The sequence below is a fragment of the Labrus bergylta genome, chromosome 19, assembly GCF_963930695.1.
Source record: "Labrus bergylta chromosome 19, fLabBer1.1, whole genome shotgun sequence".
NCBI classification, from domain to species: Eukaryota; Metazoa; Chordata; class Actinopteri; order Labriformes; family Labridae; genus Labrus; species Labrus bergylta.
In genome coordinates, this window is record NC_089213.1 from 3,164,779 (window position 1) to 3,189,245 (window position 24,467).

At 42.2% G+C, this 24,467-nt stretch overlaps 1 protein-coding gene across 3 annotated transcripts in view; it reads right to left on the reverse strand.

The window, feature by feature from the left end:
* LOC109997830 (ephrin type-A receptor 7-like) overlaps positions 1-24,467 on the reverse strand; it is a 173,439-nt gene that overhangs the window by 103,273 nt on the left and 45,699 nt on the right. For all 3 annotated transcript variants that reach the window (XM_029280889.2, XM_065947839.1, XM_065947840.1), the window contains exon 3: positions 22,509-23,181. In XM_029280889.2, the coding sequence (XP_029136722.2) occupies positions 22,509-23,181 (673 nt within the window). The remainder of the gene's footprint in view (positions 1-22,508; positions 23,182-24,467) is intronic.

Consider the following 24,467-nt stretch of genomic DNA (forward strand, 5'->3'; position numbering starts at 1 on the left):
AAAGATCACCTTCTCTACGGGGAATCATCACTAAACTGGGAGCAGGGACGGACTCTCACTGTGGACATTTAGTGTGTGTGTGTGTGTGTGTGTGTGCAAGAGCAACAGAGTGTACAGAGGGAGTAATCCAGAGTGTAAAAATTGCCTGCACATGTGGGTTTATGTGTAAGTGTGTGTGTGTGTGTGTGTGTGTGTGTGTGTGTGTGTGTGTGTGTGTGTGTGTGTGTGTGTGTCATGCCGATAACTGCATTATAAAAGCAATCTGAACAAAACATCTCAACCTGAATATAAAATTAGATTTTTTTTTTTTTTAAGCTTGCACAAACGCAAACACACACATATCACCTGCCTGATAACATGCAAATACTGACACCTGAAGGTCAGCTGCCCCTCTCTCCTACTGAACTGTGATGAATAGTGGGAAAAAGGCAGAAAATTCACCGTTTGTTCCTTATCGGAAGGTGTCACATGGAGTAACCCCCCCCCCCCCCCACCCCCCATATAGCTTTCACTATCAGGTGTCCGAGTAAATTTACCACCTCCTGCACACACAGCGCTCTGCGTCCGGCGTCACATGAGCATCACATGGCTGGTAAAATGAATACTGGACAGTTTTATAGGAACATAAAGTGTGCAGGATGGAGCTCAGGATCTTATAAGAAGTGACGACACCAGTATAGACGACTTTGCGCCCATGATTCTTCTATATCAGTGTTTCTATCACAAAGACTTTCATGGCTCAGACAGGTATATTAATGGCCATACGACTGTTATCTAGACATCCAGACAGGCAGTACCCTGTATAACTACTTTATGATTTAAAATGCTGACAAAATAAAATTCATGCTGTTTTCAAAATGCAAAATCTAAGCCACTGAACAAGCCATCAATCTTCACCTCTTAGCTTCTTTTTAGATACAAGGAAGAAACGGTTGGATCACTGTGGTACTGTATCTAAAGATTAAAGGCACATGATATCTCAGTAGGCCTCATTACCAGCCATACACACTTTACTTTTTGTTGGACCATCAAAAGGGTAAATAAATGAATGTTAAAACATTTGAAGTGATTAGTCAAGAGAAGAAAGAAGACATGAATTGGAGTTCTCAACTGTGAGATTTGGCAACTTTCTCTGGTTTGCATTCATGTTAAATTTTTCTTTTTTTGGTGTTGACTATTTGAAGCAATCTAGAAAAAAAAACCTTTGCACGTCCATTTAATAAGACAGGTACGCAGGAGAGCAATCTGTCGATCAAAAACGTTAAAGGTGACGTCTCGCACACTGGAAACAAACATTTACTGCCAACATTTCAGTACTAGTCCTTAATCAGGCAAAATGAATTAATGCAGAGAATACAGAAGATTGGAAAAGTCTGAGCCTTGAGCTCTGTGGACCTTCGATGTGCATTTTCATCAGCACTTCACATAATGCAGAAAGAAAAGCTGTTGACTCCTGTTAAGACATAATAACACTCATTTCTGAATGATCATTTCTCAGGTTTTTTTCCCTGTTAAAAGTTCAATTAAGGAGTTCAGCTTTGCGTAAAATATCTGCATTACTTCCTCCTTATTGAACCATGCAGACTCTAATTGTATGGAAAGATGATTTAAAGTGGAAGACAGAGGACAAACAATGTCTCCTACTTAACCTCAAAAAAGTTCATTCTCAGGGTGTTTGCATTGAAGTCCAAGTTTTTTAACCCCCCCCCCCTCCGCTTGTGTTAGTTGGATAGTGCAGCTGTGCAAGCGTGGTAGTGAGATCACAATGACATTTTACATTCTGTGACTGAAGCATCTTCTTTTGCAAATGCACAAAACCCCGACAGGGACAAACCAAACGTGGGAAGAAAAAAAAAATATGCAAGAAAACAGATGTCTCGTACAAATTCCCCCCAAAAAAAGAAGAAAACGTCCTGACCCACACAAAACTAACAAAACTCAAACACCTCCACTCTGTACTCAGGGAGAGAACAAAAGAACAAACCTGGGCTAAAATCAGAGCACTTCACATGCATTATTAATCAGTGTACACTGGGTTTCCCTGAATTACAGAACAATGAGTCCCATGACTGTTTCCGCTAGATTGAATTCAAAACCGCAAAGAGCACTGGTGTGTTTTTTTTCTGAGCACGCTCACAAGGGCGACACTAATACCCCCTCAGCCTGGATGGCGTCGCACAAGATTATTCACAGTTTATCCTTGATTTATGTGGAATCCCTTCGCTGTGTAATCAGAGAGGCAGTTTATGCATTCATTTAGAGCATTGTTGCTTTTTTTTCTCGGTGCCAAACCCAATTCATTCTTCTCTGTATACATCGCGTTAATAAGCACGAGAACAACATTTCTCATCTCTGTGGTCCAAAACAGAGAATTTTTTAATCTTCTCTGAAACAATGCAGTCGGCAGGCTCATGGGGTCAAGCTGGGAAAACTCCCTAAATCCATCATTCTCTCTCTTACAAGCTCCTGCATCCAGGCTCCTGGAAAGTCTGATATCTAATTCCTTTTTTTTATTTTCTCCTCGGGCAAAAGCCGGTCTTGTTTCGAGCCTTTCGGCGGTGTCTCGACACTGCGTTTGCCGGGCAAAGCGATGCATGTTAGAATTTGATGGGACATTTTCCGTTTTTGTTTCAGGGGGGTTTTGGTGGGAGCTGAAGTTGGCCTGAAATGTTGAGGTCCTGGCCCCAATCAAAACGAGGCAGCAAGGTAAGAGGAGAACAGAGACTTAGAAAAAATCCTCAGACAGACAGGAGGAGTGGTGCAGCACTTTGAAGCCTCTGGTCATTTGGATTGAAACATTAAAAAAGCGTCTCTAGTATCAGAGACTCTTATTGAAGCACTCAGAAAAGTCTGAATGAAAGTCATCACTCAAAACCTAGTTTAAAGAACAGATTTAGCTTTTTCAGAGCATTTTCTGAAACTGTAAGGTTGTGGCAGATCTCAATTTGAGGCGATATTTCAACAGTTCATCAGCACAAAGACAAAATGACAATCACAATCAAAATCAGAGGACGCTGAAATCATCTAAAAACGATTATTCTAATATATGAGGAACAACACTTTCATAGCTACCACATAGCGAGCCCCTATTTGTTCTCACAGATCTATATGCTGAATGACGGCTAAGAAGCATTAGCTGATGCTACATGGTAACTGATCTAAACCCCCTTTTCCCACCACCAAAAACTGATCATACACAGACGACAGTAAACTCCCACAGATGAACATAGGTGACTGGGTTTGACACAAAATACCGGCAACCAGTCCGCTGCAGGCTTTAGTAATCGGCTCATTGACAGTGTGATGTACATCTGTTAAAAACGTGAACAGCAGAAGAGCTGCTGTGTATCTCTACAACTTCACCACAGTATGTCAGTACTGACTTTAAAATACATTCTTGATGATAACTACTGGAGGATTAAAGTTTCCAGGAAGGAAGGATGAAAAGGAAGACGATTCATTGGTTTAAAAACTCGTCTTGAAAATAGAGATAGATGAGAAAAAAGTTGCATACAAAAGAAAGAACCCTTCCGTAAAAAAAGGTTTGAAGGGCAGGACAAAAAAGCAGACAAACAGAGATCAAGAAAAAAAAAAAGCAGCGGTGAATACACAACTGCTTTGTCATGGACGGCAGACAGTAAACAAGAGAGAGAGCCCCGGAGGTTTTCTCCCTGTCACAACTCTGGACGGGAAATAAAAGAGGAGAAAGGTCTCTGCATCGGAGGAACGGAGGGAGGGTGTGAAGTATGAGACGATGCACAGGGAAAGAGGGGGATTAAAAGAAGAAGAGAAGAAGGGGGACAGATAGGAGGAGAAGTGCTGTTTCGCTCGCCCGGCCCGGCCCAGCCCGGCCCTCCTCCGGCCCCATGATTCATTGCAAATGAAATGTCACCCTGGCAGGCAGTAATGCAGGCCGGCCCGCTCCCCTGCAGCCTAATTGAATTTTACAAGCACATAAACAACAGTCAGCTAGGAGAGAGAGAGAGAGAGAGAGAGAGAGAGAGAGAGAGAGAGAGAGAGAGAGAGAGAGAGAGAGAGAGAGAGAGAGAGAGGAGTTATTGATGCTAGTGTTTACAGGTAGAGGCTTCTGATGTGCCATCAGAGAGTGTGTAAGGGCCTCTGGGGAGCCATCGTGCAAAGCACACAGATGGAGGGGACGCCAAAGCAAGCCTGCGACTAACACAACTCCCTCAAGACACAAACACACACACACACACACACACACACACACGGACACAAAAACACACACACCCATGACACTAAACCTGTCCGCCCTGTGAGACACATACCAGCTAGATACTAAAGCATGCTTTTAGCAGAATTACAAAAGCCACATGTCAAAGTTCAGAGACAACCGTAGAAACAAAATGACCTGGAGTGTATTTCACTGGAGTTTTTGAATGAGGAAAAGAAGTAAAATACTTGATGCTTTAAGGTCCCAGAGCATTTCAATAATTCACTATGAAAGATACATACTGTGTAAATTGTTTGGGAAGGTTCTTAATTATAATTACTAATGACATCCCTGGAGTCTTTTACTGCATTCAACACAAATTAGCTAAACATGCAACAAAAAATGTGGTTCAGCTAATAAAGCAATCAAGCATACAATTAAACAAGATGAGAGATAAAGTTTCAAAACATAAAGCCACTTTTCAGAGTTTAAAATGGGCCTTATTCCCCAGTCAGTGAAATTGTGGCTCTGAAAAAATGACACTCGAAGACAAAGAAAGATGACTTAAATGCTGTTTTTTTTCCCTTAAAGCTACTGGGAGGAGTTTTTAACTGGTTATGAAACAGATTGAAATGAATACTGATGACACTTCATGAGCTACAAAAGAAACCATCAGCAAGAAGACTGATTATTTCTAAACAGTTATTTGACATGGCTGTAATCCCTGATGCGGGGTAGGTGTCAGGTGAGGCGATGGACATTGTGAGATGCATAATAGATGTTTGAAATGTAAAAAAAAAATTGAAAATAAAAAAAGGGATGATGTTTTTTTTGTCAGAAAATACAACGCACAATTTTACACGACAAGATCATAGAGGAAAACCGTCCTACTTTGTCCAGAGGGGGCGCCAAAATCAACACAACCCAAAAGTTCCTGACAGAAGCTTTAAATTCAAACTAAAATACTACAAGTCCTGCCTCGGAACATTTTGTCCAAGTTCATATCAGAAGAGAATATTTCATCCCAGCAGGTGATTAATTATACATTTTTTTCAAAAGAAAACCTAAATAAATAACCTACTTTATGATTTATGAAATAATAAACACCGTGCTCAACATCGCTCCCTGACATTTCAGTCTAAACTCTGCAGTGTGCACTCCAGTAGTTAAGTAAGATGTGCTGGCAGAGCTTTTTCCTGCAGATGACAGCCACTGCAGACAGTATAGGAACAGTCAGCAGTGTCCCCTCAGGCAGCCCCGGGGGCCAGGTCAATTTGTCGTTTCCTGATAGAGGACATCACCTCTGTGACAGGCGGGCAGGTTGGCAGGCTGAGAGAAAGACATCAGCTGCATCAGTTCAGACTCGTACTGCAGCAGTGGTGGATTTCGCCAGCGTTCACAAATTGAATTTTGAAGGGATAGAAGCAGTTTTTTCATTAAAAGCACCATCAAATATTAAATCAAAGGCTTTCTTTTAACTTCTTTTTTATTACTGAGGGGTAAACCACTTTAATTCCACCGATATCAACCCTATCTTATTTTCTGAATACAACCAATCTCTCAGGGTTTACAGAATAATAACTGAACATGTAGAAGCAATAAAGGCTCAATTAGTTCAGCAAGCTCAGCAGAGAAGTGACAAGACAGCTCTTTCATCTTTAAGAAACACAACCCACTGTACATTGATTCCTTTGGAGTATCTCATCTCAGGTCAACTTCATCTCAAGGGTCGACAAGTTTTTAACCTTTGAGTTTGTTTTCAGGTGTCTTTGGTTTTAGACAAGTGTTATGATAATGTGTTAGGAGGATTCACTTCAGTGTCTTTAGCGGTAGGCGTGGTTGGTAGGAGGAGAAGCAGGGTCAGTACTGATGACACACCTGGGGGGGGGTGGTGGCTCTGTAATCTTCATTAGCAGGCATTAAGTTACGTGCTCACTGGCCTTAGTGTTAGGCACAAGGATAGCATTTAGCTGTGGGGTTTTGAAGCCCTCGTAACACAAGCTAAACAAAAATGAAAACACTAAATTAAGCATTTTTACATTAGAATGTATTTATTTTTAATCCACATTTTGGGAAATTTGGAGGCTTGAAGATGAGTTTTGGATAACTTAAACTGACTCAACTCCCTAATCCACTCACATAATATACACATGAATGGGGTTGAAGTGGCTTGAAACTCCTAGATGTAAGTCATATTGTAATGACAGCAAGTGTTTATGGGAAATATCTGAAAAAGATGTGTCTTACGTGGGCTAATTCATTGGTGTGTTAAGAAAACAACTTGATAAAATAGAAGAAAGTTGGTATTCAAAGCCAAAATCTGGTAGAACTGACACTATAGTGTTTGGATTCAGTCCTAACTACATCCCTTGTTATGCAGACAAAGTCTTTGGCTCCACCACTTCAGCTCCATTTCAACCAATGAGATCATTCCAGCCTCCGGAGTGGCTCTACTTTGAGAAGTGATTGTGTAACCAAAAAACTCCATCCCGCTTCCTTTCTATCTCCAACCTGTCACGCAAAATGTTTGTCTCCCACTCTAACAGCCACCGAATGTGAGTCTGTCTGTCCTACAGCCACCCTCACTGCTTATTCATCTTCCGATTTAGCAGCTCTTCTGCTTGTTTTTTTTTTTTTTGCCGTCTGTCCCTCCTCTGCCCATCTGTCTTTCCGTCTAATAGAGCTCTGGCTAGTCTGTCTGCTCCCATCTAGCTTACAATTGGACGCCTCATAAACTGGGATGAGATTTATCCTTGTGCCAAATGAGAATAACGACATGCGATAGATGAAGGCTGGCTAGATGAGATAACGGGGTGGGGGGGGAGGACAAATAAAAACAGTGAGGGGAAATGTGTGCGTATTTGTGTGTGTTGGGATGGTAAAGGTATAAGCTGTCAAGTTCATTGGAAAGACAATAACAATCCATCACACACCCTGATAACAAGCTGACAGCCTCATTGCTCAGTTTTATTACTTGGGTGTCATGTTTTAAAAAAAGGTCGAAAAGGTAACCAATGCCTGTCTGTAGTTTTTCTTATTTAAAATTGTGCCCAGCTGAGTGTGTGTGTGTGTGTTTATGTAACATATCCCTGGCTCAGCAGGACTCCAACCCTCCCCTGCTGGCTGTGACCTTCCCTCCAAGCAGGCGGCCCTGTTTTTGCTTATTCCCCTGCCCCCCTCCACTGTCTCTTTACATCCCTAAACCCCTTCCCTTTTGCTGTCTCCTTCTTCCCTCCAGCCATCCATCCTTCCTCTCTGCTTCCCTCCGTCCTTGCCTCTGTCATCACTTGATCCACCCATCCCTCTCTCAGTCAGACCGGATGATGCTCGCAGTCCTTGATCCAGAGCCTGAAACGGGGGGCTTCATAAATACATCATCCATCAACGCTGGCAGGGCCGGTTAAAACCACAAGACACGCACGCCATTGATTTGGAGAATATGTTGTGTGTGGTTTTCCTTCAGCATGAGAACATGGAGTGTACACATTCGAGCTGAACAAAAGGAGGGAAATAAGAGCATTCAACTGTGCTTATCACTTATCATGAGATGGATCACTGAGTGTCTATGTTGCCAAACATGTACATGTGTGTTTGTGCATTTCCATCCAGAGATTATAATGCATTATAAACATACAAACAAAGAGGGAAAACAACCGTGTAGAGAGCAAACTGTGTGCAGCTCTTGTGTCCACATGTATGTTAATGAATCCATATGCAAGGTTCTTTTTTTGTGCATGTGCGTTGCCTGACAAAAAAAAAATGTACATGGGTGGGCATGTGTGACCTCGTGTTGGATTTTTCAATCTGTGCAAACACAGCGATGGTTGAGTGCGCCACAGAGACTCTCACTGTTCCGCACTCCGCCCTCTCAGTGTGCCTCTGCGTGATGGATGATAGGGAGGGAAAATAACTAATTCAACACTAGATTTACATTGTTCTGGATGGCGAGAAACACGACACACACACACACACACACACACACACACACACACACACACAGAGAGAGACAGAGGTAGAGAGTCAAATAAGTGGGGAGTACATCTCTCGCCAACTATAGTGCCAACTCTGCAAGGCCAGTAAATAGGTCCTATTGATGTGTTTTTGTTGCTTGAACGCGTATAGATCAAGAAAAACTAAAATGTACAGTGTACAGTGAAAAACATGAATACATTGTCACATTTTGAAGGAATGAATTACTGGATAAAGGAGAACCAATCTGGATAAAGTTATGTAAGCAAAACATCTAACGCCATGGCTGACTCATTGTTTTGAATGTCACTTTGGGATCGGCTTACACAGAGTCTCTGAAATGAATCAAAGTTGAATTCATTACAAAACAAGTTTTAAAAATGAAAGTCTTACTTGTTCTGGTTAGTTTGGTAAATGTTAGAAAGCCTTCAACATTAAAGTCAACCAGTATGCTGACCATTGTGCCACCAGCGCCCCACTGGAGAGGAGTTTTGAAGCACAATGATGGCACCATACTGAAAAATTCTGGGTCAACCTAGTTACAGGCAAAGAGGCGGAGCTTAGGCGGGCTTTAAGCCTCCTGGCAAACAGCTACAATATATCCACTTGCAGTCGGATCAGTCATGCACCTAATAATGCATAACGCTTATCCTTCATAAAATCAAAACTGTTGAGTGAAAAAAAATAACACTCCCCATACAGTGGGTGCAGATAAAGCAGTCAACCACTCAGATCAAAAATGTTTTTTAAATCAGGATGTAAACTAAAACACACTGCTGTCAAAATGGACATTTGAACATGGATTTGTACACAACTTCCGGGGCTTTTGTGGTCACTTGAGGAACTGCAGGATCGGAGGTTGTAGATTGAACTATGCCTCTCTACTTGTACATTTTACAGTCTAACTTGTTCTAATATTACCATTATCTAAGTTTGGCAAACTTTGGAAATCTTAAATTACCGCCGTAAAAATGAACAGTCAACCAGTATGCTGACGATATGCCTCTTTACTTGTGCAATGGTCACATTTTGTTTGAAATGTGACCTCTACTGATATTTAAATGTGGTTAACTGTAGCTACTCTAAAGCAAAATAAAATATGGACTAAAGTATGCTCAGGATCTTTTCTTGGATCCTCCGTCTAGTGGCTATTAAGTACCTGCAGCTTTCAGCCTTTTTTCTTTATTAGCCTCACCGTTCTGCTTACTAAAACACTTCAAACAGAACAGAGGCAAAGACAAAAAAGTAAGAGGGGTGTCAGAGGATGAGAAAACAGCAAGAGAGAAACACAGGCAATCACAGGGGAGATTCAGGCACCAGGAGTTGGGTTTGTTTTTTCATCCTTCAGAGACACTTCTGAAAAGATTTGATCTTCTATTCAGTTGGCATGGCCAGTTCCTCTCTTTGTTGCACAGGGGGGTTAGGACATCACAGGAAATTAAACCTCATCAAGCCAAGATAGGGAGGCTCTTTCAAGCTGTCATCTCTTAATTTGTGTGTGTTTGGGGGGAGGGGGCGGGGGGGAGCAGTCCTGCTTTGCTATCCTTGAGAGACACATTTGGAGTTTCAATTTATTTCAAGGCAATCTAACCAGTTCTTCTTGTTTACTGTAAGACTTTTAATTAAGGGTGGCTTCATAAGGGCAAAGAGTATTTTGGGGTAGGACTAGCTTTATGGCATATACTGTGTATGTGTTGCTGAATTAATTTCCTTTTTGGATGTATTCATTTTTGGGTTGGAAAGTTGTTCTTCGTACTTGGGTTTAAAAAAAGCTTTAACTCATGATTTCAAAACAGCAGGAAATTATCAAATAAAATATGGTAGATGTGTTGCCCAGAACCTATCTATGGTTACAAAGAAGCCAAAATTGATACACAAGAAGTTAATTTATTCAAAGTTTTTGACCAGAAAGCTAGCATGTGCGTTAGACTCCATGTGAATACAGAGGATATATGAACAAGTTAAAGATGTTTTTTTGTTAATGTAAAAGTAAGTGATTGTCTTTGTGACAAAGTTTGAGTTACATTTGATAAACTGAGAAGTCCCAACAGTTAAGTTGAGAGATGCTGAGGTAAAGCAGTTGAGGTATATTTTGTGTGAGATTGTTTTTTTTCTTAAGGCCAAATGTGCACAGTTTTGACGGTTTAGTTTTATGTGCTTTCATTTTGGATGTGACTCTGTCCACTATTCTTATGAGTGATCGCCCATGTCTCCTTCCTACTAACTCCACCCCTGGCCCCAATCTCTGGGAGTGCAAGTGGACCAGAGGCTCTGCAGGAGACCTTTCTACCACAGTACAGTGGAAATGTCACCCATAACACTCGCCTCAGGATGCCAATCACTTCACACTGCTCCCCACAGTGGGTGTGTTTGTGTGTGTGTGATAGAGAGAGTGGGGAAAGAAGTACTAGAGGTAGTGAGAGAGAAAGTCCAAGGGACACGTCCACAGTTGGAAAGACAGCCTGAAACAATTATTGATAGAGTGCATACTCAAAATCCCCGACATCTCTGTCGGAATATGAAATAATATTTAGCCAAAGTGTATGTCTGGATTTATGTTTTTCTGTTTTTTGCTCAGTGATCTGTGAGCGTCTGAGTGCCTCGGAGTGCTAATGAGCCTGTCCATCCAAGGGGATTATGGGATGTCTTGTCAATATGGGCACTACAGGTGTTTGTGGAACTATGCATGATTATACATCAAAACAATGATTGTGTGTGTGTGTTTCTGTGTATGAAAGTGTGTGTGTGCTTTGAATAGAAGGCAGGCCTTAGTTAGGCGTGAAGACAGAAACAGATGGAGTGGTTTATGGACAAATAACGCACATGAGCCTGTGAGAGAATGGGAGTAAGCCCAAGTCTGAGCATGCATATGTGGTGTTGTTTGCTGCGGTGTGTTCATGCGCGGTGTGTGAGTGTGTGGATATTCAAATGCACATGTCCAAGAATTTCCTGGTGAACATTTACATGCATGTGTGTGTGGGCGTGTGCATTTATGTGCGCACATGTTAGAGAGGTGAGGGATTTGGAGCACGGGGGGGGGCGCAGGTGTCCCTGGAAATGCCATCCATTTTCATTGGGCTCCGCTTTGCATGTGTATCAGAGTGTACGAGGGGAGGGTTGCGTGACAGGGAGGGTGATGACAAATGACAACAAAATGAGGAAGGCAGGGGGATGGAAAGCCAAGCTGGCACAGGCTGCGGTGCCAGGGCTCCCTGTGCAGCCAGGGGGGGCAGGCACTCTGTCCTCTCGGCGGGCCCCTCAGCCGAGCTGTGAATACAGAGACAACAGCCGGTGTGTAATACACACACAGACACACACACACACACACACACACACACACACACACAGTCCTGTACACAGAGTAGCAGCAAACAGTGAAGGCAACACAGCCTGTCACATGCAAACACACACGTAAACCTATGTACAAATGCACAGTTGGGTAAGAGTTTGTGAAATGAAACCTGCACAGAGAAATATATTTTGCGACAATGATAAGCCTCTATGAAGAAAATCCTTCATTACAGAGACAGTACAGCTGAAATTATTTCGACTGATATCCTTGATGCTCGGTCTAAGATGAGTAAATCAACAGTTTTTGTTCTTGACAATGCTTGTCCACAAACCACAGACTGGTTGGGGAATATTCACAAGTTCAAGGCCAAGATGCGTAAAGACAGCTGAGCGTTTGGTCGCCAAAGCATAAAATTATTTTGTGATATTATTCTCTCCTTTTTCCTGATACAAGCCTAAAAACATGTAAAGAAGCTGGAAAGAAAATGAGCTAACATTTGCAGCCACTTCTGAGGTCCTGTGTCCACAGTAGAGGGTCATGAAGGAAATGTGTTTTTACATGAAACAATGCTTTTTTATAAAGGATGGATAAACACTGATTGATGCTCTCACTTTCATGGCACTCTCAACTACAACTGTCTCTCATAGTTTCCCCCTTGATATTTTACCTGATTTGTTTCCCACTCTTCAACAGCCTTTGCCACTGTTAGTGATAAAACATGTTATTGCTAATGGAAACAAGGACATATTTTGAAGATGGCCAATTGATCATATTATTGGAGCGGTTGATTAAATTCTACACTTGCTGATTCCTGATGCAACATTTGAAGTGGTGTTGTGGAGACATTTCTGATTCTGGCATTGGTAGCCGAAACAACTCAAATGCACATGCTACATGAAGTAAAACATGACTGCAATTTTGATTGGCAGGTTTTGGGACCTAATTCATTGTACCCAAATCTCTTAACACAACCCATTACCTATACAACTCCATTTTCATATCCTACCAAGGGCCCTTTTTTCTCCTTCATATCTTCATTCATTTGACAATTCAAACTAATTTAACCTCACGGCTAAGATCACTTCAACATGTTGATCCAAGCAGGTTAAAGACCTGAGATTTCACTCATTTACTTCTAATTTCACACGTCTAGATAAAATATATTTTTTTGTAATTCCTGCCCTCCTTTGACCACAGCAGTCAGAAACTGCTGTATTAATGACATTCCTGTCAGCACTTACATTAGAAAAGGTACATGTGTGCGCACCGCCGCACTTGACGTCCTTTGAACATTACGACAGAATAAGTACGTTTCAGCGAGGTTAAATGAGGGCAGACAGATCTTTAGACTGATCCCACATCACTTCTGAACAGATGGAAAGTTATTAGTGGAGGTTGAATTGTGAAGAAAGGGGGTGATTGCGGGACACCAGGGCAATTGCTTGGCCGTGCCTTCTCACTTACAATATATCATCTTTAACAGGAGTAGTGGGGGGGGGGGGGGGGGGGGGGGGTGAACGAGGGCCGGAGCCAGATAGCATTTGTTGTATGTACTTCAGCCGTCCTGATCTGCAGGAAAACAACTTGTTGCCTACTTCCAGGACATCTTCCCGTTGCACGCTTTGCATGTGCACAAATACACAGAAACACTTTGTGAAGTGTCTGGAGCACCAGTGCCCCTCTGCTGTGTCACCTCAGGACATAGAACTACACAGTCTGACATAACCAGACTTATCGTGACGCTGAGAGGCAGCTTGTCCTAAGCCAACCTTTTCATGTACCAGAACACTTCACCCTGGACTCACAATCTGTGCCTCGTCTGCAAACTGCGGCCCAGAGTCACGTATATGCAGGACCCCTGGGGGGGGACTGGGGCTGCAGTCACTTGAGTTAACACGACATGGGTTAAACATCCAAGAAGCTGCTGTTATTAAATATTTCATGTCCTTTTAAACAATTTATTTTTAATTTGCCTCTTCCCTTATCAAGGAGAATATACAAATACATTTGGTAAGATTGAAGTTTTTGTAATTGTATAAATAGACCTGAATTGATGGTAATGACTAAAACTGGCTTCAAGGGAGCGTGCAAAATTGACATTTTAAGTTTCTTGGAATAGAACATTAAATCTTCAGTCCAAAACAAAAGGAGCTATTTTCTTTTTTCATTTCTAACAATTCAGAAATTATTTTCTGCCTTTAATATCTTAGAATAATTTGTTCTGTGGACTTGGCAGGTGAATACAGCTTAATTTAAGTGTCATGAGATGTTAGAAATGTTGGATTAGAAATGATAAGAAATGCTTTAGCATGAAGTTTTTCATTTTTGCACCATCTGTAAGAAACTGCACATATTTTCTCACCAACTTCTTTTTAAATATGAAATTATATAGAGGCGTATGGATTCTGTCTGTCTTAAACTGTTGACATTTCTATGAGCTGAGAAATATTACTTCGGTTTTCGGCTTTTTATAAATAGTTCATGATGTTTTTTTAATGATTTGTTTAGAATCAGCAGGGGGGAATTGCTGCAATCTGTAAAATATGATGTTTTTCATATTAATTCAGAATCACTTCATATGGAATTAAATAGATTTCACAAGATGTAAATATTTTGTAAACACATGCACATTATCCTTTATGTGGAAATTACAGGCAAACATTCAGATAAATGTGTCTCACAGGAGGAGAAAAAAAATGTCTCTGCACTTATCTGCAGCGCTGTTCATCGTCCCTCATTGTTCCACTCTGATTTATATTCTGTTGTCCCTCTCTCTCTCTCTCTCTCCCTCTGTGTGTGTGTGTGTGTGTGTGTATCATTTCTACTGCTGAAGAATTACCCAATTCCCCTACAGGGGTGCATTTAAATTGCTCACTTTGCTTGGCTTACATTTCATTTTTCCCCCCTTATGATTTAAAATAAGTGCAATCCAATTTAAACTCCCTAAAGTGAGTAACATTATACACAACTACGGGTGTTATTACACCGTCCTGGAATGATCATGAAAGCATTAAATTCATGGGAAAAAAACAAAACCAGAGGGGGAGATTGGAACTGCTATGACAAGCTGTTTTATTCATCTTAATAATCTCTCTTTGTGTTTTACTAACAACACACCTGTCACTTACTTATAGCCACCAGATTCTGTCTCAGTGTATTTCCCTTCCTTCACTGAATGTCTGATTCAGCTCAGTGGTCATGTGCGAGGAAGAGAGAAATGAAGCTGTCATGTCGCTTGAGTTAGCAACATGATTAAGCTGGATGCCAACCTTTTCTAACTTTGATGCATTCATGTCGCCTCTATTTAATTCATGAGTCTAGTGAGCGGGATTGAAAGTGGTAAGAGGAGCGACGAGGACGGGGGAAACATGGAATTTGCAGATTTTTTTTTTTGCTGATCCTGCCCCCTGGCAAAAGTTACATTTTCCTTTTCTTCTCCTGGTGTTATTTCTTTCTGACTTCATTCTCTTAACTTTCTCTGTTTTTTCAACCTTTCAACCTCATCTTTACATCTCATATGACACTCATTTCCGCCTCCCTCTCCCTGCATTGTCCCCTCGCTTTTCATTTACATGAATTTACACCCATTCTCCCGTCTTTCTTCTCTCTCATACCCATCTCTCACTGGCATCTCTGCGCATTACCATTGTGTGTGTGTGTGTGTGTGTGTGTGTGTGTGTGTGTGTGTGTGTGTGTGTGTGTGTGTGTGTGTGTGTGTGTGTGTGTGTGTGTGTGTGTGTGTGTGTGTGTGTGTGTGTGTGTGTGTGTGTGTGTGTGTGTGTGTGTGTTTGAAATCTCTCTCAGCTTTTACAGCTCATATTTTATGCATTCAGCTCTCGTTCAGAGCAACTAACAACTCCTCTCTGCAACGCTGTGTATCCCTTCCAATATTTTTTTTCCCCTTTCCTTCATTTCTGTCCTTGCCTTATTCTCCCTGGATGAAGGGAAGGCAGGGGAAGGATGAATGGTGAATGCTTGGCCTCCCTCCAGCTCACATTTTCAATAACCAAGGGACATTTTAATGGTCTGTCTGCACACGCATACAGGTGAGCTTTGTGTCTATGTGGGAATGTTTTCGACATCAAATGTTTGTTGGTCCAAGTGTGTGTTTGTCCACTTCGCTGGCCGGCTAAATAAATACATCAGATGCTGAGCTCGAAAGAACACATTTGTCTTTCTCCCAGGAGAAAGTGAATTATTTAAAATGAAAGCTGGGGAGAAAGATGACTAACAGGAGCAGCTGACGTGACCAGTGAGGAGAAGGATGGAGAAGAATGGGAGGGAGAGAGAGAGAGGATAGGGAAGGCAAAGAGCAGATGGGCAGGGGTGGGCACAGAGCCAGGAAGAGCTGGTTTCAAGAAAAAAGGGTTAAAAAAAAAAAAGTGTCATAAAAGGGAGAGGAGTGAGAAGCTCTGGAGGGAAAGAAGGAATGGGAAGTACTAACAGCTTTCAGAGACTAAAGAAGAAAAAAAAGTCAAACAGAGGAAAGAGAAGAAGGAAATAGAAGACAACTTCTGTCAGAGACAAAAAAAAAAAGTTCGGGAGGGTTGAGGAGGACAAGAAGTGACAACAGACAGAGGGGGAGATGAGAGCAACAGAGGGTGTGGGGGGAGGACTTCAGGAACATATGATTGGACACTGGTGCCAAATTTGGAGCACATGCACACACACACATTGTGTCCCTCTGGCTTCTACACACACACATCAGATTAAACTAGCTTCTTCTGCAGATTTCAGCCTGTTAACCTGGCTCACCCCGCCTCAACCCCCCCACCCCCCTCACCCGGCCTCACCCTGACACATGGTCCTGACAGGGGGGAGTTTTGGAGGGACGGGAACAGCCTGTTAGAGAGAGAATATTGAAAAGACGGGGGGGGGGGAATAGAGAAAAAGAAAGAGGCAGAGGACAGGAGTAAAGAACACAAACTAAAAGCTGTTTTGGAGGAAGCACGGCTGAGATCTGCGGGATAGAAATTAAGCGCACCGTTTTTGGGACGCAGCTAGTGCATGGGGGGGGTAAATGGGTGAGGGGGGAGGGAAAAAAAGGAGGGGAAAATAGAGAAAAAGAAAGAGGCAGAGGACGGGAGTAAAGAACACAAACTAAAAGCTGTTTTGGAGGAAGCACGGCTGAGATCTGCGGGATAGAAATTAAGCGCACCGTTTGTGGGACGCAGCTAGTGCATGGGGGGGTAAATGGGTGAGGGAAGTAAAGGAGGGAGTGGGGGGGGAGAAGAAGGGGGTGGAGAAGGGAGGCGTGTAGTAAATTACAGAGGGAAGGAGAGCAATAGGAAGGAATAGCAGGGTGGTGAATGCGCCTGGAGATGGATTGTGGTGCAGCAAACAACGGAGATAATAAGAGAATGAGCTGAAGGCACGCGCAACACTCAGTAATTATATGGAAAGAGCAGCCTGCCTTAATTAGAACAGGATGGAGCTCGTGAGTGTGATAGAAACACACACACACACACACACACACAAAAAACACACAAATAAGCATGAAACGATGCATTTGCGAGGTGAATTATTGCATAATTTATTTTTCCCATGGTCTCTTTCTGCTGGTGGCGTTTCATAATGAGATTGCAAAAACACGTGTGCGTTCATCATAACGATTTCATGTCGTGCAAATTTGTGAAAGCACGCAGGGTCTGTGCACGCCAGGCTTCGCTGACGGAGCTAAAGCAAAGGATGGTCCTACATGTTACAGTATATCACTTCTAACTGCTCTGTTTCTTTCACTCTACACCTTTATTACTCACGAGGAGGCTGACTGTGCACGAATGCTAATTTTCAATAACATCCTCCTAAGCAGTCAATCTTCCAGGATTAAGTGTTTCTCATTCAGTTATGAAAGCAGGATGTCCTCTTTTCATTCATTCCTTTATCTACGCTTCATTTGTTGTAGCTCATTTGTACGAGACGTCTTTTAGTTTTTTTTTGCTCTGTGTTTATTTGTATGCAGTATTTCAGGATACGCCTGGTTTTTAATCTAATTTGACAACAAACATGTGATTAAGCTCTTTATATATATATCTTTTTAATAATGATGAAACATTTTGGTATAAGAGAAGCATCCGAGAAAGCACAGGGAATTATGGGTAATTAGCCTAATTTTAAATTGTGTGTGGAAAAAAGTCCCCACTCTTCTTTTAATATAAAATCTTATTTTGAAATGTGGTCAAGATGTGCTGAGCTAGGCTAACAGCTTCTTCTTGCTTCCTGGCTTTAATCTAAGCTTGTTTATCAATTTTCTTACTACCATCTTCGTGCTAAGCTACGCTAAAAGTTTCCCCATGCTTTATATGTCTATGCTTAGCTAGGCTAAAATATTCTCCCTATTTGCTATACATTTGCAGAATTGGTAAAACAATTTTTTTCCTGTTTGCTATTTTTGACTACTAGCCCTTCTTTTTCCTATCTCAGTGCTAAGCGAAGCTAGAAAGATTCTCTGTATCTCTATGCTAAGCTAGTACGATGTTTTCTCCCCGTTTACAATCTCTGCGTTGAGTAAATCTAACATTTCTTTCCGCTTCCGGTGTTTGTGCTAAGCTAGCACAACGATTTCTTTCTACTTCCAGTCCCTGCTAAGCTATCGGCTAAAGATTTCCACCCTGCTTCCTTTCTTTGTCATAAGGTATTCTAACACTTTCGCCCTTCTTTCTATCTACATGCTAAGCCTAGCAGTGACACCTTGTTTCCAGTTGTTGTGCTGAGCTAAGCTATCTTCGTTTGACTTTCTTCCCCCCCCCCAAATTTGATGCGAAGAAGAAAGCTGCCTCATAATGAAATCGTTCCATGGTTAAATTTTTATTTTATTTTTTAATTCCAGCGTAAAGAATAAATCATATATAATAAATCATTAAGATTGTGTAATTATGAAAAACAACAAACACCCTCTCAAATGTACAACCTGAGAGTTTCAGGTAAATTAGTCAAAGCTAACAGTAGTCCCTCAACACATTAAAAATCAATTTACTGCATCTTTATCCGTCAGCACTTTAATAATAGTGTCTGCATCAGCATTAAAGCAGCAGACAAGTTTAGAGAAGGACTTTATGACAACAGATGCTTTAATCTGAGTTAATCCAGTGCTGTGTGTGTCGTTACTGTCACATTGTGTGTGCTAATAATCCTCTCCTCTACTGCCCAACACTATCTGCTTACACCACTACCAGTAGCTACTCACTGGCTATTCAATATTATTGACCTGCACGGAGACACTTAGTGCATTTGCACTCACGCTGTTTGCACAAATAGACCCAGGAGTAAATAAGACGTAGCTGTGGAACTTGCACACAAACAAACAAACAAACAAACAAACACACACTTGCAGAAATTAGCTGAACATTATGTTTATGATAAGCTGTGGCTGCCTGCTTGAAATTCATTATGATACGTTTCACAGCGGAGAGTACTGCACACACACACACACACACACACACACACACACTGCTGTTCTGGCATAATGCATTTCTATCAGGCACACACAGAGACGCTTTCCGGCCCACATGAAATGGCATTAATATAAGCGTGTGTGTCTGTGTGTGTGTGTGTGTGTGTCTGCCTGCTGCTGAATGTGTGTGTCTTGACTGCTAGATGTGTGTATGAGCGGTCCCAGCGCAATTCTTCAGTTTAGTGGAGCATTACAGCTGATCAATAGCTCTGGTGCAGTGGGAGATGTCGGGGTTTGGGCTGCATATTCATGCCATAATGGCTGAACTGAGAAATGAGGCACTACAGGATCAAATGTGTGTGTGTGTGTGTGTGTGTGTGTGTGTGTGTGTGTGTGTGGGAATAAGAAGAGGAACGAGGGGCCCTGTCCTCTAGGGGACCAAAGTCTTACTCGTTTCACTGTACCAAAGTAAGTAAGTAAAAAATGTTTCTTTTCCACCTTCTGCTCACTCCTTCAAAAGTTTTTAACCGACCCGTCTTTGTCAGGAATCCCTTAATTTTCTCTCCTTACCATCGTTTTGCACTTCTTCCTCAGAACCCGTCCCTACTCAGCGCCCAGTGTCTGTTGGTTCATCTGTTCGTCAGATTTTATTGTCCTCAGCTCGGCTTTTTATTGTTGAAAAAGCATTGTGGGTAATTACAAAAAAACAGGTCAAGCAACACATACTTTGTTTACGCACGGACCGACTGCCAATTTCAGTGAGCAGTACTTATCTCCAACTGTCAAACACTTAGCGCAGAGATTGTGCAGCACAGCCAAAAGTTCTGCACGACTTACGATCAGCAGAGTTTCTTCTGTCAACTTTAATACTTTTACACTTTCCATCCCCTCTTAGATTTTTTGTTGGTTCCTCGAACAAGCCCAATGGGAGGAAAAAATGGAGAATCAGCATAAAGGAACAAGACATGTTTGTAGGATCCTCCTCCAGGTGATACTATAAAAGATCTTTTTATTGTTCTCTATTAGTTAGCTTCTGTTGCTCTGTTCTTTTACAAATGGAGGAGGCGATTTTTGGCTGGTTGTGAAACAGACTGAAATTAATACGGACGCCTCTTTATGATCTATAAAAGCAAACCAGAAGATTGGTTATATCTATATAGTTATTAACAATGCCTAAAACCTCTGCTGGAGGACAGATGTCAGATGAAGTGATTAAACGGATAGTTTGGCATTGTTGAAGTCGGGTTGTAGGAGGTATACCTGGATCACCCTGGGACAGAACAGCACATTTTAAAGTAATCTGTATTCAAACCAGCAGAACCATACAATGTCTGCAGTGTCTTTTCAGGGGCCAGTGCTGTCCTGTTAGAGAGGGCTTTGTGGCTGACCCTGATCCAGGAAACCAACAGGTTGTTCTCTAATCTGAAAGTGTCTTTGTATTTTTTAAATATTCCTGGCCTGTGTCTTTTTTTTCTTTATTAACTAACACTGTTTCTTGTGTGGTCCTAAGCATTTGCATTATTATCTATTTCAACATAGTAGCATATATGGGAGGAGCATACTACCACATTTATTATAGTAGCCAAAAGGTGACAGATTTACTGACCAATCACAAGATCATCTTTTGAAACGCTCATTAGGGAAAAAAAAAAACTAAGAAATTGTAATAATAGCAATCGATTCCGTCAATCAACCAAAACAATATCAACCTCCTTCGAGGAGATTAGGACTTCATTACACTTGGTTTAGCTAACCGATGACTACAACACCCACGCTGCATTGCACAACAATGCAAGATGGGCTGTGAAAGCTAACGGCAACCGCCATGTGATCAAAGTGCTGCTGCTGTATGAGCAATGGGGATGTGACAAAAGATTCCAATAGTGTCCCTTTCTGTTTACGTCAGAGTGTGACACCCCAACGCCACCCACCCGCTTTACACTCACACCACCCGTGGTTGTGTGTATGTGTGCGTCTGAGTGTGCAGGCCGGTCAGGGCTGCATGTAAATGTTAGAGGAGAGGCCGAGGTGTTATACATGACAGGGCAGTGGCATCTGAAGAAGGAGTGCATTAGTCATCGTGTTCACACTCACACACGCATGCAGAGATGGCTAAGCCGTACAGTTCACACAACACGCCTCAAATGTCGATATGTGTGACAGCAGCCTTTGGAGGTCTCATGAAGGTATGAAGGTAAGATCACTGATAGAGCATTGATGTCATTGTCAGTGTGAAAACAAAAAAGCACCAAGGATTGAAGCAGTGTGAGACAACGGTTTTCTGTTCCTCTTTTGTCTTCCTGTGAAAAATAACCTCCATTTCCTTTCCTTTTCTTTTGTCTGAGCACTTGTTAACGCTGCTTTCTGTTTGATTTCCTCTCTTCTTCCATGCTCACATGCAGTGATTTCTACTATTCCCCCCCCTCACTCTCACAGTCTCTATTGTATCTTCACAGCGCCACAGAATTCAAACTGTCCTTTCTCTCTTTGCACTTCTCTTCCTTTAATCTTCACTTCATTCTCTCAAACACGGAGAGCCGTTCTTCTCATGTCCAATTTCGATCCATCTTCATCTTTCTCTTGTTTTGTTTTTTTGCTCGTAGTTCGACCACATGGAGCAATCGGTGAAGGACTTCATTTAGTGACACATGCATATAGAACATTCTTACAAAATAGGATCACAAAGGTCATTTAAATCTAAAAAAAATTGGTATCAGGGGGAATAATATTTGATGAAGGAGTATCAGGGACACATAACTTGGTCTAAGGGAAATGTAAATGAAAGGGTACAACTTGAGCTAAATGGGGTATAAGGGGCGTGAAGATTTGAGAAGAGGGTAACAAGAGCTCAGTAATTTCGTAAAAGGTTACAAGGGGTAAAAAAAAATTACAAAAAAAAGGGGCACCAGTTGCCTTGTGGTTAGTTTGCTCGTACTGCACACACACATAGTTCAGTAATACACACACATGCACAAACAGGATCTTATGGACATGCTCTAAAGGAGAGATGTCAGAGTGAGGGGCTGCACAGAAGGCGTCCATGTAGGGGTCGACACCTCTGCAGTACTTGGACGGGTGACCCCTTGGTTCCCAACCCGAGTACAAATAGACTGAGCTACAGACGGCCTTTAGACAGGGTAGCAGAGGAAGTACATTTAAAGATAGGGTACCAGAGGAGAAGTAATTAAAGAGTAGGGTACCAGGGGCATTCAAATGGATTCATAGGGTGTTTGGGGTATAAGGATTAAAGAATACCAGGGGAAGGACAATATAAGATAAGTGGACCAGGGGCTCAAATATATGAAAAACCAGTTGCATCTGCTGGATACTGAAGAAGAAGAAACGATCATACTGTGCTTCAAAAATACTAAAGCTACTTAAAAGAAAGATATTTTTTACACTTTGCTTTTTTGCTCATACTTGAAAAAAATATTTAATCTCAGTTCCTTCTGGCAAAGACCTAAAGACAAAAAAAAACAGTTTTTGAAGTGGTAAAACCGACTCCGCTCCCTACATCTTCATCCTTCACATCTTCTTTACAAACATTTCTATTCCCTGTTCTTTCATTTGCTTCTTCAGTTCTCATTTTCTTTACACAGTTTTTCCTCTGGTCTCTTCTTGTTCACCTTTTTTTGTTTCATCTAACCGTGCATCTCACAGTCTGGATGTTAATCTCCTACCTTCACAGCTGCTGTGTCCTTCCTCGTAGCCGGCGCTGCAGCTGCACTTCCCAATGGGCACCAGCCACTCCCCTTCGGCGCTGCAATGCATCCTGGGCGGACTGTCTGTGTCGACCTCAGAGTTGTTGACGCAGTTGCCCCGCACCTCCACCAGCGTGGCGAAGGCCGCCTCGGCCACCGTGTCGGGGAACACCGCCAGGTTTTGAACGGTTGCTAGGCAGCGTTTGTAGTACACTCGCACGGCAACGAGTGCCACGCACGCGCCGACGTCCTGGAACGCCAGGTGGAAGCCCTTGCGGTTGAGGTGGCCTATCTCGCGCACCTCGGTGTTCAGCTTCATCTTCCTCTCGCCCAGGTCGCCCTGCGTGAAGCTCTCGTCGGCGGCTATAGTGTCTATCTTAGTGTAGCGGTCTTCTCGGGTCACGCCTCCCAGGTCCCTGTCCGTCTCCACGTAGAGGAGGTTGAAGGTCTCCTTGCAGGTGCCCGCCACGCCGGGTATGCTGTTGCAGTCGCGCAGCGTGAACTGGAGCTCCACAAAAATGCGCTGGCCACCCCGCCGCGCCACCCAGCCCGTCTGCAGCCAGTTGTTCTGCTGCATCGGCTCCATGACGTTGCACACCTGGTACGTCCTGATGGGCTTGTACTTCTCATCTACTCCACTTATCTCCTCCCACTGCAGCGGCGATGGAAGGACAAGAAAGGGGGAGTAAAAAGATCAAAGTTAGAGATGTAGAGAAGAAAAACAAAGAACAACAGGAATGTAGGAGGTGCATGGAAAGGGAGGCAATTGTGTAGTTAAAACAACAGAAGAAGCAGCAGGGCTTGACGTGGTTACATGAGGGAGTGAAAGAAAAGTGAGGAGGCAACAGAGATGCTGACAGAGACGGTAAAAGCAGTGACAAAGAAAGATTAGAGTCTGCAGGTAAACAGTTTAATGACATAATCTGATGAGTGGGTGTCTGAAAAGCATCAGCACTCAGATTCTTTTCTGAAAGTCACAGAAAAAATGACAAACAGCACACGTTCACGGTCATCACATCAGCCTTTAGCGCTGCTTGTGAAAGTCAGGGTCACTCACTTATTCGCTTATGTCAGGCGGGCTTCTTTTGAACTCCATCGCCTTTGGTATTAAAACTAATGGTATGAGAGAGAAGTGTTGATTAAATATTTCTGCCCACACTCTGCCGACTCATTCCAAAGAAGGACGTCAGAATCTAAAGACACAGCGCGGTGAACTCCAGGTTTTGAAATGTAATGTGGTCAAGTGGAGTGTGGCTTCTTTTTGTTCACATTTAGCCTCCGCTTTGGCATTTTGTAATAGTGATGGTGAATGGTGGAAGTGCTGGATATTCTCTGTGCTGATGAGCTGTGAAGCCTCTTTTTTTTGTTAACATGCTGTTAGGTGGAGGTTGTTTCTGCTGTAGATGTTCAATGATGACATTGAGGAACAGTCGGTGGATTATTTTAGAATGTATTCGGCCGAGGTCAGACGACAGCGACAGAAGTTTTCATCTTAACAGTGTTGCTTATATTCTGTTTGTAGGTACAGCCTACAAATTTCTTTCCATTTCGGTATACCTCTAAATGACATTACCATGATCTATAGTAAATGTCAGACAAATACATACACCTTAATTCCTTATAAGTTTCAACATACACTTTGCTCCTATCCAAATATATATCTGCTGCTATGAGAGTCTTGTTCTGTTCAATCTACACATACCTAAAATAATTACCCTAAGATGAGTGACCGATTTAAATGGTACATCCACAAAGTGACTAAAATGAATGAAGTCATGAAGATTGGTACTAACACATACTTCTGGATATGGTGATTAAATAACGGGGTTCTGTGTTTAATAATTTGAATGATTGGTCCAGCTCATGAAAATAAAAAATGACTTAAATGAGCAGGAAGCAACGTTCTCCAGTTAAGAAAAGGGGAAAGGCTTGATTCTC